Source organism: Myotis yumanensis, unplaced genomic scaffold, assembly GCF_028538775.1.
Source record: "Myotis yumanensis isolate MYYU_CA2020_CCGP unplaced genomic scaffold, mMyoYum1.0.hap1 SCAF_2, whole genome shotgun sequence".
Classification (NCBI taxonomy): Eukaryota; Metazoa; Chordata; class Mammalia; order Chiroptera; family Vespertilionidae; genus Myotis; species Myotis yumanensis.
The window spans coordinates 15,674,379-15,692,243 of NW_027223753.1; the positions used below are offsets into that span (position 1 = coordinate 15,674,379).

Sequence of the window (17,865 nt, forward strand, 5' to 3'; positions counted from 1 at the left end):
TACCTGATGATTAGTGACATTGTATCATTAATGAATATAATCTCCCCTTCAGTAGGTTGACTTTTCATTTTGTTGATAGTTTCCTTTGCTGTGTAAAACTTCAATTTGCTGTAGTCCTACTTGTTTATGTTATCTTTTGTTTTTCTTGCAAGGGGAGATATACCAGAAAAAAATATTCCTAAGAGCAATGTCAGAGATTTTACTACCTATGTTTTCTAGGATTTTTATGGTTTCAGGTCTTACATTTAAGTTTTCAGTCCATTTTGAATTTATTCTTGTGTATGGTGGAAGAAGGTGGTCTAGTTTCTTTTCTTCTTCCTTTTTTTTTTTTTTTCACATATCTGTTCAATTTTCCCAACACCATTTATTGAATAGACTATCTTAACCCCATTGTATATTCTTGGCTCCTTTGATATATATTAATTTAACATATAGGAGTGGATTTATTTCTGGCTCTCTATTCTGTTCCATTGATCTGTTTTTTTATCCCAGTACAAAGCTGTTTTGATTACTATAACTTTGTAGTATAGTTTGATATCAGGTAGCATGATACCTCCAACTTTGTTCGTTTTTCCTCATGATTGCTGTGGCTATTTGGGGTCTTTTGTGGTTCCATATAAATTTTAGGATTATTTGATCTAGTTCTGTGAAAAATGTCATTGGTATTTTGTTAGGAATTGCATTGAATCTAGTGGTTGCTTTGGGTAGCATTTTAATGATGCATCATTTTAACGATGACCATTTTAATGATGCAAATTCTTCCTATCCATGAACACAAGATATGCTTCCACTTATTTATTTTGTCTTCAATTGATTTCTTCAATATCTTATAATTTTCTGAGCACAGGTCTTTTACCTCCTTGGTTAAATTTATTCCTAGATATTTTATTTTTTTTAATTAAATCTTTATTGTTCAGATTATTACATTTGTTCCTCTTTTTTCCCCCCATAACTCCCCTCCTTCCAGCTCCCACCCCACCCTCCACCCTCACTCCCCACCCACTGTGTTCATCCATAGGTGCATGATTTTTGTCCAGTCACTTCCCGCATCTCCCACACCCCTTTTCCCCCCAAGAATAGTCAGTCTATTCCCTTTCTATGTCCCTGATTCTATTATAATCACCAGTTCATTTTGTACATCAGGTTATTTATTCACTTGATTCTTAGATTCATTTGTTGATAGATGCATGTTTGTTGTTCATAATTTGTATCTTTACCTTTTTCTTCTTCTTCCTCTTCTTAAAGGATACCTTTCAGCATTTCATATAATACTGGTTTGGCGGTGATGAACTCCTTTAGCTTTTCCTTATCTGTGAAGCTCTTTATCTGACCTTCAATTCTGAATGATAGCTTTGCTGGATAAAGTAATCTTGGTTGTAGGTTCTTGGTATTCAGCACTTTGAATATTTCTTGCCATTCCCTTCTGGCCTGCAAAGTTTCTGTTGAGAAATCAGCTGACAGTCATATGGGTATTCCCTTGTAGGTAATTGAGCCTCTTTCTCTTGCTGCTTTTAAGATTTTCTCTTTGTCTTTTGCTCTTGGCATTTTAATGATGATGTGTCTTGGTGTGGTCCTCTTTGGATTCCTTTTGTTTGGGGTTCTCTGCGCTTCTTGGACCTGTAAGTCCATTTCTTTCTCCAGATGGGGGAAGTTTTCTGCCATTATTTCTTGAAATAGGTTTTCAATATCTTGCTGTCTCTCATCTTCTGGCACTCCAATAATTCTGATATTAGACCGCTTAAAGCTGTCCCAGAGGCTCCTTACACTATCTTCACACTTTCGGATTCTTTTTTCATTTTGCTTTTCCAATTGGGTGTTTTTTGTCGAATCTTTTGTTTGATTATTGTGCTCCTCTGGTCTGCTATTGGGTATAATATTCTTTATTTCAGTCCGTGTATGCTTACTTTCTAATTTCTTTATCGTAGCATCGAGGGTCTCATTAGTTTTCGTGAGGTTCTGCACAAATTTATGGCAAGCCCTCAAAATTGCGATTCTTAGCTCCATATCCTCCATTTCTGTCATGTTTTTTTGTCTCCGCATCTTTTATGCTTTCTTGGTGCACCCCCTTGTGGTCTCTGTGCGCAGTCTTGTTCTAGCCAAGCCTTAATTGTTGTAGTTAACACTAGAGGGGTTTGACCACCAGGCCGACTGGCTATAGGAATCAGCTGTATGGAAAACGTCTGCCTTCTGGGGAGGCGCTAATCCAGCCTTTGCCTGAGGCGATCGGCAAATGGCTGTGCGCAGGGTTTGGGCGGGGCGGGATCAACAGGGCGGGCGGAGGGAGCAGTTATGGCCACGCTTAGTCCCGTTCCCAGAGGCTCTGCTTCACAGAACCCCGGGAGCCGCTGCAAACTTCGGAGAGAAAGCTGCCCTCAGGTTCCAACTGATGCCGGATAATCCCGCTTCTCCCGTTTGAGTCTGGGTCCCTAGAGACTTGCCCGGATCTGGAGCCCAGAGTCTGAGACTCACTCCCGACAGAAAACGACAACCGCGCCCTCAGCCACCAGCCCGCTTTGCGCGCGCACCTCGGTACCTTTGTATTTTCCACACTGCGCCGCCTCTGAGCCTCGATTTGCTGTTCTCTTTCCTTCTAGTTGTAGAGTCTCTCTTCAGCCAGCCTTCCTGTGGTTCTGGGTGATGTCCGTTCAGTCTTTTAGTTGTATTTTTGAAATGGTTGTTTGCGGCAGCGGTCTCCGGTGTTTACCTACGCCGCCATCTTGGTCTCTGTCTTATTTTATTTTTTGATGCAATTGTAAATGAGGTTTTCTTAATTTCTCTTTCTGAGAGTTCTTTATTGGTGTATAAAAATGCTACCAGCCGAAACTGGTTTGGCTCAGTGGATAGAGCGTCGGCCTGCGGACTGAAAGGTCCCAGGTTCGACTCCGGTCAAGAGCATGTACCTTGGTTGCGGGCACATCCCCAGTGGGAGATGTGCAGGAGGCAGCTGATCGATGTTTCTCTCTCATCGATGTTTCTAGCTCTCTATCTCTCTCCCTTCCTCTCTGCAAAAAAATCAATAAAATATATTTTAAAATAAATAAATAAATAAATAAATAAATTTAAAAAATGCTACCAATTTCTGGATATTAATTTTGTATCTTGCCACTTTATTGAATTTATTTATTAGTTCTAGTAGTTTTCTTTATATACAGTATCATGTCATCTGCAAATAATGACAACTTTACTTCTTTACAATTTGGGTGCCTTTTATTTATTTTTCTTGTCTGATTGCTGTGGCTAGGACTTCCGCATTTAAATTTTAATCCAAGTAATCCTCTGAAAATGGTGCTAGGGTACCACTCAGTCTCTCCATCTCACACAAGAGCACACTGAGACTAGAAGAGGAGACTTTTTTTGGCAATGACCACACAGCCAGTGAATGACAAACATGGGGTTCAAACCTAGTTGACCTGATTCAAAGACTGTGCTCTGAAGTCTGGACACAGCTCCCCCAGTGCTTGCTGCCAATGTAGGGCCCCGCTTAAGGTCAAGGACTTCAGAGGGAAGGTCAGGGGGCAAAGGGCAAGGGAAGGAGTCTCACAGGGACCAGGAATTATTTAGAATTCCTTACTATGTGAGGAAAACAAAGGACAAAGCTGAATAAGTCAGGGCTCTGCCCTGAAGGAACTGGTCATGGATGACTCAAGGCTGAACCAATTCGGTGCCAAGTCAGGCTTCACAGAGCGGGTGAGGCTGAGGGAGAGGACCCATCTGGGAGGCAGGCCTGGGCGCCACCCACCAGCCCAGTCCAGCTGGAAAGGTCAGGAAGGAGCCCATTGTTCAGATCTGTGATGCCAGTCTCACCAGGGGTCACAACTGGGGAGGATCCACTGGTCAGAGGCGGGGCAGGGAAGTTCAGTCAGACTGTAAATGACCTCTTCTTGTCTTTCTAGGTTGAGTCAAGAATAAACAGGTCCCTGCGGGCAGGACCTCAAAGAAGGGAGCCGCCCAGAGATGCCTGTGGGCTGAAACCCCGGAGGCTGAAGGTTTGTGTGGCATTATGCCCAGGCGGCAGGAACACCAAGACCAGGCCACCACTGTCAGAACCCCCCCCCCCCCCCCCCAGAGTGCCTTGTGTTGTATCCCATGTGATTACTGGGGTGATCGAATCCCCATGGGGATTAGCTCTAAAACGTTCTAGATAGAAGAAAAAATGCGGAGAGTATTTTTTTTCAGGGCCAGTAGGGAGCTGACTATTCTATGTTTCATATCCTGATTACCTGGAGTGTGACAAAGCTAAAGCCATGTCACCACTTAGCTGTGTGACCCTAGACAAGTGCCTTACCCTCTCTGAGCCTGTTTCCTTGCCTGTACACCAGGTTAGACCTCTACTAGAAGGCTTACACAAAATCGTGTTTGTCCGGTGCCTGGCTCATAGACAGATAGATGTTCCACAGCAGTGCTCAGAGGCCTAGCAGGGTCTTTGAGGGGAGGATGGAGTGGCCTTGAGAGGTGGCCAGTTCCACAAGATGCCTAAAATGGTATTGACCATCATCTGGGCAGGACAGAGATTCGGAGTTCCATAAAACAAACAAAAATAATGCGTTTTAAGGAAAAATTTTACCTCGTTCCTCCTGTCAAGTGCTAATATCATTTTTAAAAAGTGTGTAGCTCAATATATTAGTATATATCCGTGTGTACCCATTACTCAAGGTAACATAAATAACACTTACTGTACCCCATAAGGCTCTTTGTGCTCCTTCCTAATCAATAACTCCCACCTTCCCTGGGCAACCATTATTCTGACTTCTAGTAACACGGGTTAATTTTTCTGGTTGTTAGAATTTCATATAAATGCATCTAAATGGATCAAAATTGATTTATAGAAAGTAAAGCTATGGCTATGTCTTGTTGATCAGCATTTAAGGACTGAGACTACTTTCTTTTCAAGAGACTGTCTTGCTGAGTGTGACGTTTCTATTTCTTTTTGTCTTAACTCTATTAATTTTTATTTGAATCCTTATTAACTGGGTAACTTTCCAAAATTATACCCAATAATAAAGAAAAGGCTTAGGGATCTGAATTTGAATTTCAGATGAACAATGAGCCATTTGCTACTGGACGTATGTCCTAAATATTGCGTAGGTCTGGTGCTAGGAAGAGAAGTAGACATCTGGTTTTTCTAGAAGCCACCCTCACGGGCCCCACACCCTCCAGAACCCGAAAGGAATCCAGCAGCTATGGGGTTACCTGGACAGCTTGATGACCACTTTCCAAGAGGGGGGATGTTCCAGAAAGCCATCCAGCAGGACTGCCCACTGCACCCCGAGGGCCAGCATGAAGAGGTTGAAGGCCACGCTGCTCCAGCCGTATCTCCACAAAGACGAGGTGAGGAAGCCCATGCCCAGGGCCGCCATGACCACAACATCCTGTAAGATGGCTAAGGGAGGAGATACCGAGGAGGAGGGAGAGAAGCAGACAAGAGAGAGCAGTGATTTTCAACCTTTTCCATCACAGGGCATACAGAAACTAATTACTAAAATTCCGCAGCACATCAAAAAATATATTCTATTTTTTTGCCGATCGGACAAAAACGGTATAATTTTGACTCATTCACACCAGAGGGCGATTGTTGTGTTGGCTGTTGTCATTTTAAAAAATATGTATTTTTATGGATTTTAGAGAGGAAGAGAGAGAGAGAGAGATAGAAACATCCATGATGAGAGAGAATCATTAACTGCCTCCTGCCTGCCCCCCATTAGGGATTGAGCCTGCAACCTGGGCTTATGCCCTGATCCGTACTTGAACCGTGACCTTCTGGTTCATAGGTTGATGCTCAACCAGTGAGACACACCAGCCTGGCATGTTATCATTTTTTTAAATTTGGCAACCTAAGGGGAAAGAGGTCAGTGCCCCTGACTCAATAGTCAGGTATTGCAAGCTTTAAAAATTCTTGTGGCGCCGGGCCGATGTGTCTCAGTGGTTGAGCATCGACCTATGAACCAGGAGGTCACGGTTCGATTCCCAGTCAGGGCTGCTCTGGTTGCCACCTCGATCCCTAGCAGGAGGCAGCTGATCCATGGTTCTCTCATCATCGATGTTCCTATCTCTCTCTCCTCTCTTCCTCTCTGAAATCAATAAAAATATATTTTAAAAAATTATTGTGGCACACTGGTTCAACATCGCTGAGGTAGAGGGTGGCATGAAATCAGAGTTTTACAGAATGGCAGCTGGAGGTGACATTAGAGGCCAAGTTACTTCACCTCTTTGAGACTCAGTGTTCTCATCTGAATAATGGGGCTAGGACATGCATGCCATGCAGGGTTGAGGGAAGGATTAGATGAGCTAAGCTGGTTAAGCATAAAGTCAGAGCTTGCTTGGCCCATTTGTGAGTGCTCAGGAAATGTAGCAACTATTGCTATCATTAAGCATAATGATATGAGCAAGTGTAGAGCCTCAGGACCAGCGCTTGGCACATACTAGTAGCTGACACTCAGGAAAGGTAATTACTGCTGCTATTGAGGACCCGGTTCAACCTCCTGATCACAGCACAAGAAAATAAGGCCCAAGAGCCAATGGCTTGGCTCAGATCACGCAGAAAAGAGGGAAGAGAAGCTCGCCAGCGGGGGCCCAACATTGTTTGAAGCATTTTACACAGACTATCTGGTTTAGTTCTCACAACGACCCTCAAGGTGGGTGCTATTCTTATGATAATTTTACAGATAGGAAAACTGAGGCACAGAGGAGTTAAGACACTGGCCACAGCCTGGCCTGTGTGGCTCGGTGGGTGAGTGTCAACCTTTGATCCAGGAGGTGACGGTTCGATTCCCGGTAAGGGCACAGGCCCGGGTTGTGGGCTTGATCCCCAGTGTGGGGCGTGTAGGAGGCAGCCGATCAATGACTCCCTTTCATCATTGATGTTCCTATCTCTTTTTTTTAAAAAAATATTTTTTATTGATTATTTTACAGAGAGGAAGGGAGAAGGATAGAGAGTTAGAAACATCGATCAGCCGCCTCTTACACACCCCCAACTGGGGATGTGCCTGCAACTAAGGCACATGCCCTTGACCGGAATCGAACCTGGGACCGTTCAGTCCGCAGGCTGACACTCTATCCACTGAGCCAAACCGGTCAGGGCAATGTTCCTATCTCTTGCTCCCTCTCCCTTCCTCTCTGAAATCAATAATATATATTTTTTAAAAAGAAACTTGCCTCAGCTGGTAGAGCCAGAATTTATACCTAGAGGACCAGCTTTGAAGCCTGTGCCTTTAACTAAAACACTATCTTCCCTTTAGTTTTGTCATCTGTTAAATGGGAAAAATACTCATACCACCTTTGTCAGGCTGCCAGAACCCAGTGGTATGGTGCACAGAATCACTCTGAACAGGAAAGACTATTTTATCAACAAACACCCACTGCTTTTACACGTGTATAAATGCCTGGAGAGAGATCTTGAAGGAATTCTCCACCCCCCCCCTCGCCCCCCTATGGAGGTTATCTCTGGTTTGGGAGAGTTTTACTTTTAAATTTTTTTCAGGGTTTAAATTTTCTACAGTTAGTTGTAGATGATAAACAACTTTTAAAAAAGCAAAAGAAAAAAAGCATGGCTTTGAGTTTAGACAGTTCTATTTGACTCCAGCTCTATCATTCCCTATTAGGTAAACCATATTAAACTGCCAATATTTGGCCATTTTTGATGTATAAAAATAGCAGTTTACATGTTTCAACTTCATAGTCATGTGGCCTTGTAGGTTGCTTACTTTCCTCACCAGCTGAATATTGGCAAAGTGCCTGGCACACGGAGAACACTCATAAAACCAGAACTCTCCAAAGTCTCAATTTACATTTAAATTCACTTTCATTGCAGAAAACACGCCTAGGGTCTTGCACATGGGGCTTGGGTGGGTGTTGATGTTCCCAGATCCATCTGACAACACTGGGATGTAGGAGACCCCTGAGGACCACCATGGAATCCGGGGACGTGGGGAGCGGGTGAGAAGTGGGCATTCAGGAGGATTCAACTTCCTGCACCTTCTTCTCCGACGTGAGGGAGGGGTGCAGGCAATGTCTCATTCTCCTGTTTGCATCCTCTTAGAAACGGGGGTGGGATGGAGGTGGGAGGGGGCATTTTGTAGAGGGGTTCATCTTGGGATTGTTCAGATTCCTTCAGAAGCCAAGCAGAAAACCATGTGTGTGAAGGGTGCAATGCCTACTTGGGAGTGGTGAGGCCAGTAGCCAACTGGGCACTGCACACCCCACTTCAGATATTCAAATTCAATCTTTTATTAAACACTGCTGTTAAAAAACCATACCTGCCATTTGCAGCAACACTATATGCATAGGGTTCAGACTTATTGAAGATTTCATGAATAGGGAGACCCTTCAATTTTTCTCCCATTCTATATAATGAAAGGCTAATATGCAAATTGTCCCCTTGGGAGTTTGACAGTTCAGCTGCTCGCTATGATGTGCAGTGACCACCAGGGGGTGGCGCAGAATGAAGGAAGGCCCTGGCCAGCTCTGATCACCATCCTGGCCTAGGGACCCTACCCATGCACAGATTTTGTCCACCGGGCCTCTAGTTTTATAGAAAGAGACTAGGGAAAGCCTGTGACTTCCCCAAGGCACACAGCATGCCAGCAGGTACGGTGCCCTTCCACCAGGCTAGGCCGTCTCTTGTTCTTGTTTGCCCTCACCTCCCTAAGGGACCTTAGTAAGCCTCTTGCCCTCTTTGGGCCTCAGTTTTCCTATCTGTAATACCTGGGAGTTGGACTTGATATTCTCTAAAGACCTCGCTGCTCTGGGATATTCCGAGGAGGGGATCTGTATGGAGGTGCATGGGGTCGGGGGGGAGGAGGGTAACCAAGATTAGGGCAGAGGTGGGGCCCGAAATGTGAGAAAGATCTTGGGTGGGGGCTTCATCAGGCATAGCAGCCACCGCTGCTGGGTACAGGAGTCGCCGCCCCCCCCTCCTCCCCCCCAAGGCCCCACACTGTCCCTGAGGGGAGGTGTGCTTCAGCCAGGGGGATGGGATTAGGGTGGCAGTTTCTGGGAGCTGTTAACAGAGCCCATTCACACCACACTGGTCAGTAAATAACATGATTTCAGGCCCCCCCTTTTCTCACCCCCTGCTCCCTCCCCCTTCCTCTCCCAGGGCACTAGGCCCACACCTGCTCCTCCCACATCTCACTGCCTGGACCCCCCTTCAAGGCTGGGTCCCAGCTCCAGGTGTCCTCATTGGCGTCAGCCTCCACCTCTCAGAGCCTGTGCTGCACCTGCATCAGCCGCTGGTCTGATAAGCTAGTGACTCTAAGGTGTTTCTGGCTGATAAGGAATTTGTGTGCTCCAGGGGCCCCAGTGACTGGGCGCCCGAGGGGAATTTCACCATCTAAGGCAGGCCTCCCGCAGATGTTTACAAAAGTCCCAGGAGCCTGAGATGAGGCAGTAATTACTATCATGGTAACAGCAGGCACATACACGGTCCCTCCACATACCAGCTTCTGTTCCAAGCGCCTCACAGCCTTAACTGGCAACAACCTCACACAGTAGGTATTATACACTATCCCCATTTTACAGATGGGGAAAGGGTGGCACAGAGATGCCAAGGTCACACAGCTAGCCAACAGTGGTGGGAGATCTGAATCCCGACTATCCGGGCATAACCACTACACCATCCTGCCTCACCATATAGTGTATAAAGTGTGATGGTGAAGAGTGTGGGCCTCTGAGTGAGGTTGTTCGAGTTCACAGCTTGGCTCTGCCTCTGTGTCCCAGCCTTCTAATCTGTAAAATGAGTATGAAAACAATGGTGCCTGATCAGAGGATTGCTGTGAACATTGAACTTGCTGGCTAGCATTGGAAATCACTCCACTTAGCGCTGGATGCATGGTAAGTACTAGTACTTATTATCCCAGGCCTGCCACTTGTTAGCTGTGTGACTTTGGGTAAGACTGTACCCCCCAACCCTTCCTCGGGCCTGGATGCCCCAGTGACCCTGGCTCTGTGTTCCCACCCACCCTTGCCCCTCCTTCTGGCCTGTCGATACGGCAGCACCATCAGCTCTGATGCCAGGACCTCCTTCTGCCCTCAGACTGTGGGTTTGACCTCCACACTGTGTTCTCCGCTGCTGATTGGGAAGATGGTTGCAGCCCCGACTGGGACCATCCGTGGAGCCACGTGCTGCCTTCCCCTCCCCACAGACTCTATCCCACCCTCATCCCTGCAGCAGAGAAAAAGAGATTTCCCAACCAGAGGAGCAGCCAAAGCTAAGATGTGGAAGGTACCAGGACTTGGGGGTGTTCCCTTGTCACTGGCAAAGCCCTCTTGTCTTTCAGTAGCTCTTCCTCCTGCTTCTGAGGAGTACAGGGGGAGGGACCTGGGTGGTAGTCACAGTGCAGGGCCCAGGCTGCACCCCCACCCCCACCCCCAATTTGGCAGTCTTAGAGCAGGCTCCGTGTGACAGATTGTTACAGTAATGCCTCCAATGAATCATGCCTTTTAATGTGGATCCCTCCCAACCTAGGTTGGGCCTTGTGATTTGCTTTGGCAAATGAGACATTAGTAAACATGATACAAGCAGAGTCTTGAAAAGTTCCTGCACATTGGGGCTTGCCCTCTGTTACTGCAGTAACTCTTCTGCTGCCATGTGAAGAATTCCGGGCTCGTCTGCTGGCACCACACGGGCTAGCTGCCAACCCCCACCTAGCTAAGCTACCTGACATGTGAATGAGGCCATCTGAGGCGATCTGCCCCAGGTAATCCTCCAGGCTGGAGTTACATGAGTGACCTCAGGTGAAACCAGCAGAAGGACCTACATTGCTGAGCCCAGCCCCAGGTGCTAAACCATAGGATCAGGATCATGAGCAAATTAAAGGGTTGCTATTTTAAGCCACTAAGTTAGGGAGTGGTTTGTTCTGCAGCAATAGATAACTGATACACTCTGCCTTTCTTAGTCATCTCATAGGCACCGCAACCCCAAGCCTAAAATGAACATATCCTTATCCATTCACCCCACAATCTGCCCTTCCCCTGGCTTGTCATCTCAGGAGCTAGCACCTCCATCTGCCAAACCACACACCTGAAGCCACCTTTGACAACTCCGTTTTCACCAAGGGCGGCTGATTTTACCTCCTGAATATCCCGCGAACCTGACTGCTTCTCCTGCACTCCCCTTGCCCATTGGCCTCATCACAGGTTACCCAGACCAGTTGTCATCAGAGCAGGGAACACACCTCAGGAGACGCTCCAGACAATCCATAGAGGCTGGAGGAAGATATTAGCACTTCCAGTTTTACTTATTTTTATTTATTTATACATTTATTTATTACTTAGTTAGTTAATCTTCATCTGAGGATATTTTTTCCCTTTTTTTTTTTTTTTTTTTTTTTTTAAGAAAGAGTGGAAAGGGGAAGGGAGGGTGGGAGAGAGAGAAAACATCCATATGAGAGAGACACATTGATTGGTTGCCCCCACCAGGACTGAGATTGAACCTGCAACACACACAGTGATTCCTGCTGAGCTCTCCGCCTCCCATTTTCACATGATTAACTCCTGCTGAGCCTCCGCGACCAGGCTGGGTAGTCATCTTCCCGCTTGGTTGTGGGCCTTCCTCTGTGCGTCTATATAAAGTGGGTGTCTGAGGACACTTTATATCCACGTTAGCAGCACAGCATAGGGGTGAAGACCCTGGAGCCAATCAATGAAGCTGGAACACCGGCCCCAATGCCTACTGGTTATATGAGAAGTGACTCAACCCACTATAAAATGGGGTCATGAAGAATAATGGCTAAGTGCATGCAAACTAAAACCAAGCTGCCCAAATTTAAATGTGCTGTGCTATTGCTAGCTGAGTGACCTTGGGCAAATGACTTAACGTCCGTAGGAAAAACAGAGATCATGAGAGTGCCTATCTCCTGGGGTTATTGTGAGGGTTCAGTGAAAGCATTTAGAATAGTGCCTGGTATATAGTAAGAGCTCAATAAATATCAGCTCTAATTAGCATGTGTCTGGATCCCACACTAGTTGTAATAGAGGGTTGAATGAGTGAATGAATGAATGCATTGAATTACACTGTATTGGACGGAGAAGATTAAAGTAAATGGAAATGAATTAGAACTGTGCCCAGGCCTTGTTGCCTGCAAGGGCCCCTCTGTGCCAGCCCATTACGTGGTGTACGAGCTTCCCTCTCTAAGTCATCTCTTTGTCCTACTTTCCTCTGCTGAGGGCCTAGAGTACCTTCCCTTTGCTTCCAGTGAACTAGTCATTTGACATCACTGAGGAACAAGCAAGGACTCACCAGACTCAAGGGTCAGCTTTGTCTCAGGAACCCACCTCATAAGGAGATCTGTCCATTATCATGAGATGCTTGAAAACTCATCTCAATTTTTGTGAAAAACAAAAGCCACACCACGGTGGACATCTGTCTTGTGGACACCTGAGTTGCTCTCACCATCCTCTGTAAATATTTTTAGCTGTATATAAAATAACAACCATCCTACACTCCCTTTCAGCTGTACCTTATGGCTTTGGATTTGCTCACAGATTGCAGACTTTTCAGCCTCAAAGTGAGAAGAGGGCTGGGGATGGAGAAGGAGCAATAGACTAAAGCTTCCAAAAGGTGGTTGATACAGAAAAGAGCATGAGAGACCTCGAAAAGATAACAAAACCCCAAAACCCAACAATGTGAAATTCTGCTGCTAAGGAGAGAGAAGTTGGGGGAAGGGGAGAATGATGAAGACTATTTGTCAAAGGGAATTCTGGGAACACAGAAGCAGAGGCTCCTCACTCTGTTCTGAGAAACCAAGGCAGGCTTCCTAGAAGAGGTGATGCCTACATTGTGAGCTTCATCTTTGTGCAACCTGTGGAACAAGATCAGAGAACCCCTTTCCTTGGAGACTTGGTGGAAAGGACCATTTAGGCTCCCGGAGGACCACAGACCTCCTTTGCCCCCGCCCCTATTTGCCTCTGTGACCACCTCCCCTCTGGGCACTCACCTCCATGAGTCACCACAATCTTCTTCGGATCCTTTGAGGAGCTGTCATAGTTGGCGAAAAAGAAGAAGATGACAATGAGAGCCGCCTCCAGTATTAAGGTCCACAGGGGCAGGCAGCCCCGCATAGACCGTGGGTACTTAGAGCCCATCCTGAGTGCGTCTCTGTGCGTGGTTCTGCCGGCATTACCCCTCTGTCCCCACACCCATCTGAGGGAGTGATGGGGAGCCACCCGCCAAAAGCCTTATCTCAGGCTGCAAGGCTGGCTCTGCTGGCCTGTCTATGAAGTTAACACAGGAGCAGAGAAACTATGGCAGGGAGCGGGAGGAAATGCATGTATTCCAACATTCATTCATTCATTCATTCATTTATTCACTCAACAAGTAGTTGCTGCATTCCTACTAGGGGCAGACGATGTGCTCAGTTTAAAAGGGGGCATTTATTCACTCAGCTCCCAACCATAAGAATCCTCCTTTATTCGTTTCTTTTTTTTTTTCAATCTTTATTGTTCAGATTATTACATTGGTTCCTCTTTTTTCCCACCATAACTCCCCTCCACCCAGTTCCCACCCCACCCTCCGCCCTCACTCCCCACCCAGTGTCCTCATCCATAGGTGCACGATTATTGTCCAATCTCTTCCCACACCCCTCACACCCCTTTCCCCCCCCCAAGAATAGTCAGTCCATTCCCTTTCTATGTCCCTGATTCTATTACAATCACCAGTTCATACTGTTCATCAGATTATTTATTCACTTGATTTTTAGATTCACTTGTTGATAGATGTGTATTTGTTGTTCATAATTTGTATCTTTACCTTTTTCTTCTTCTTTCTCTTCTTAAAGGATACCTTTCAGCATTTCATATAATACTGGTTTGGTGATGAACTCCTTTAGCTTTTTCTTATCTGTGAAGCTCTTTATCTGACCTTCAATTCTGAATGATAACTTTGCTGGATAAAATAATCTTGATTGTAGGTTCTTGGCATCCATCACTTTGAATATTTCTTGCCACTCCTTTCTGGCCTGCAAAGTTTCTGTTGAGAAATCAGCTGACAGTCGTATGGGTGCTCCCTTGTAGGTAACTGACTTTCTTTCTCTTGCTGCTTTTAGGATACTCTCTTTGTCTTTTGCTCTTGGCATTTTAATTATGATGTGTCTTGGTGTGGTCCTCTTTGGATTCCTTTTGTTTGGGGTTCTATGCGCTTCCTGGACTTGTAAGTCTATTTCTTTCACCAGGTAGGGGAAGTTTTCTGTCATTATTTCTTCAAATAGGTTTTCAATATCTTGCTCTCTCTCTTCTTCTGGCACCCCTATAATTTGGATATTGGTGCCCTTGAAGCTGTCCCAGAGGCTCCTTACACTATCTTCGTATTTTTGGATTCTTTTTTCATTTTGCTTTCCCGGTTGGGTGTTTTTTGCTTCTTCGTATTTCAAATCTTTGAGTTAATTCTTGCGATCCTCTGGTCTGCTGTTGGGAGTCTGTACAATATTCTTTATTTCAGTCAGTGTATGCTTAATTTCTAGTTGGTTCTTTATCACAACATCGAGGGTCTCACTAGATTTCTTGAGGATCTCACTACATTTATCGGCGGTCTCACCAGTCTTTTCGAGGGTCTTACTAAATTTATCGGCGGCTTCTAGACAGTTCTTGAGAGACCTTAAAAGTGTGGTTTTGAACTCTATATCTAGCAGTTTGCTTTCCTCAATTTCTGTCATTTGTGTCCTATTTCTTTGTCTCGGCATTTTTTGTGCTTCGCTGTGTCGATAGAGTGGCTTTCTGTGCTAAGTGTCCCAATTACCTGAGGTAGACACTCTTGGTGCACCCCCTTGTGGGCTTTGTGCACAGTCTTGTAGTTAAGCCTTGATTGTTGTATGTAAAGCTGGGAGGATTTGACCTCCAGGCCAATTGGCTGTGAGAATCAGCTGTGTCTACGGTGGGAGAACTTTTGTGCTGAAGACACCCTTATGGGGCAAGACTTGCTTCAGTGGGGCTTTGGTGCTCACTGAGTCTGCCCCCTGAGTGTGTCCCTTATAGATCTGAGTAGTTGTAATTGGATGGTCCCACTCTGACCACTGGGTACACTGGCTCTTGGATCTAAGGAGGTGCTAATCTAGCCTTTGCCTAAGGCTACCCAGCAGAAGCCAGCTGTAAAGCAATGCAAGTTGCCCTGGGGCCTTGGGGCAGCTGCAGTATGTTAAGTTCTTTTCAGATTACAAAGGGCCAGGCCTTTCATATGCAAAAGCCTCCGTGCACTGGCTTGGGCGGGGCGGGGTCCCAGGGGATCAACAGGGCAGGCCGAGCCAGCCAGCAGTATGGCTGCTCTCAGTCCTGCCTTCAGAGGTCCTGGCAATCGCCGAGAGTGCCTCCGAGAGAAAGCTGCCCTTGAGTTCCGACCGATGCCAGACAGTCCCGTTTCTCCCGTATGAGTCTGGGTCCCCAAAGACTCGCCCGGAACTGGAGCTCAGAGCCTGAGACTCCCTCCCGATTGAAGAAGACAATCGTGTCCTCAGCCTCCAGCCCTCTCCACATGCACCTCCGCACCTTTGTATTTACTTCAGCACCGCACCTCCTCTGAGTCTCGGTATGTTTTTCTCTTTCCTTCTAGTTGTAGAAATTCCACTCAGCCAGCCTTCCTGTGGTTCTGGATGATGTCCATTATGTCTTTTAGTTGTATTTTTGAAGTGGTTGTGCGAGGCAGCAATCTCTGGTGTTTACCTATGCCGCCATCTTGGTTTCTCCTTTATTCATTTCTTTACTTTATCCTCACCATAGTCCTGCAAGAAAGACAAAGAATGGATCAACAATCCCATTTTACAAATGAGGAAACTAAGGCTCAGAGGAGACTTTAGATTGGCAAAATTATACTTTAAAACTTCATCTAGGGCAGCAGTTCTCAACCTGTGGGTTGCGACCCCTTTGGGGGTCAAATGACCCTTTCACAGGGGTTGCTTAAGACCATCAGAAAACACATATTGAATATATAATTACATATTGTTTTTGTGATTAATCACTATGCCTTAATTACGTTCAATTTGTAACAATGAAAATACATCCTGCATATCAGATATTTACATTACGATTCATAACAGTAGCAAAATTACAGTTATGAAGTAGTAACGAAAATAATTTTATGGTTAGGGGTCACCACAACATGAGGAACTCTATTAAAGGGTCGCGGCATTAGGAAGGTTGAGAACCACTGATCTAGGGCATCTAGTGAGCTCTTAATAAGAATGTATTAAATGAGAATGAATGAATAAATGAATGAAAGCAAGGAATAATACTAAGCCCTAGGGAGGATATAGATATGCCCCATGGAGAACTAACTCCTTAGAGTTACACAGATGAAGTTATTTATATTTGAATCTGTATTTAAATCTACTTATTTCTAAACTAGAGGCCTGGTGCACAGATTTGTGCACCGGTGGGGTCCCTTGGCCCTGCCTGTGCCCTCTCGAAATCTGGGACCCCTTGGGGGATGTTGGAGGTCCAGTGCACAGATTTGGCCCAATCCCCACAGGCCAGGCCGAGGGGCCTCTAGTATGCATAAAAAATCTTTGGTTAATCTCTTCCAGCCCTTTCCCCTCTCCCCTTTCCTCTGAGATTCATCAGTCTGTTCCATGTTTCTATGCCTGTGCATTGAGCGTCTGCCCCCTGGTGGTCAGTGTGTGTCATAGTTACCGGTTGAACGGTCAAACAGTCACTTAGGCTTTTATATATATAGATCTTTTAAGGGTAGGTGGGAGAAAAGAAAGGAGGCTTCGGTCCAGTAGAAACCTGGTGGGAGACCTGGTCACTTCCTCACAGAGCAGCCTAGGAATCTGCTAGGGGCATGAGCACTTTGAGGAAAGACACCAGCCTCAGCATTCCCATCCCACAGTGGTGGACAGTCCCTGAAATGGGATTTAGGCCAACTGATTTCTAATTCCAACCCTGCAGCTAATTTCTCCTGTGACCCACATGCATGTGCCTAGCAGAAGGTCTAACATATAATAAGCATCAAAAAAGGAGAGAGAGAGGAGAAGGAAAAGGAAAGAACAGAATAAGGAAAGAAGGAAGGAATGAAGGTTACTTTTATTTTAGATGCTTTTGGGAGCTAACATTTACTAAGCATTTACAATTGCTAGGCACTTATCTAGGTGCTTAACATATGTGGACTCAGTTGATGACACTGTGAGATGGGAACTATTAGTCTTAGAGTACAAACGAGGAACCTGAGGTGCAGACAGGTTAATGAGTTGCCCAGGTTTACAGGGCTAGTAAGTAGGAGAGCTGGGATTTAAACCCAGGCAGTCTGACTTGTGCACAGGAGTGTTTAGCCACTTAACTAGCCCAGATGACTTCGAAGTCTTCTTCTAAAGTCTAGGAATATAGGATTCCTAGCCCTCAGATACCTCAACAGTAAATAAGGGAGCAGGTGCCCTGACTCCTAGAGATCAGAGATCAGCAGTCTCCATTCCCCTCATGATCACCTGGTTCTGATTTCTGGCCTTTTTCTGGCCATCAGAACTTCCTATGACCTGGGTATCCTAAGGAAGGACTCCTCTGTGTGGAGGAATAAATGAATGTGACCCCTGTTAGTCTGAGTCCTGTGCCAGTAGCTTGTAAAGCAGGCAGTCAGACCCACTTGCCCAGGGGCACCAGACGTCAGCCAGATGAACACAAGATTTTCAGCCCCTGTGACTGCAACCCCGGGACAGTTGTATTTCCCAGCTAACAAGCTCCGTGTGAATAGCAACTGATTCCACGGGACCCCAAACACCTGTGCATCCTGATCCAGCCCCAATGAGAGCCTGGCTGCTGGACAAGAGGGCCAAGCTTCTCGCTGAACAGAGAAGCTTTCTTTTTTTTAAAATATATTTTATTGATTTTTTACAGAGAGGAAGGGAGAGGGATAGAGAGTTAGAAACATCGATCAGCTGCATCCTGCACACT

General features: G+C 45.8%; 1 protein-coding gene across 7 annotated transcripts in view; it reads right to left on the minus strand.

The window, feature by feature from the left end:
* RHCE (Rh blood group CcEe antigens) overlaps window positions 1-13,124 on the minus strand; it is a 34,314-nt gene extending 21,190 nt beyond the window's left edge. For all 7 annotated transcript variants that reach the window (XM_070404390.1, XM_070404389.1, XM_070404387.1 and 4 more), the window contains exons 1-2: window positions 12,933-13,124; window positions 5,191-5,380 (exon numbers count right to left, since the gene is read on the minus strand). In XM_070404390.1, the coding sequence (XP_070260491.1) occupies window positions 5,191-5,380; window positions 12,933-13,080 (338 nt within the window). In that variant the 5' untranslated portion in view covers window positions 13,081-13,124. The remainder of the gene's footprint in view (window positions 1-5,190; window positions 5,381-12,932) is intronic.
* Window positions 13,125-17,865: the final 4,741 nt, after the last annotated feature.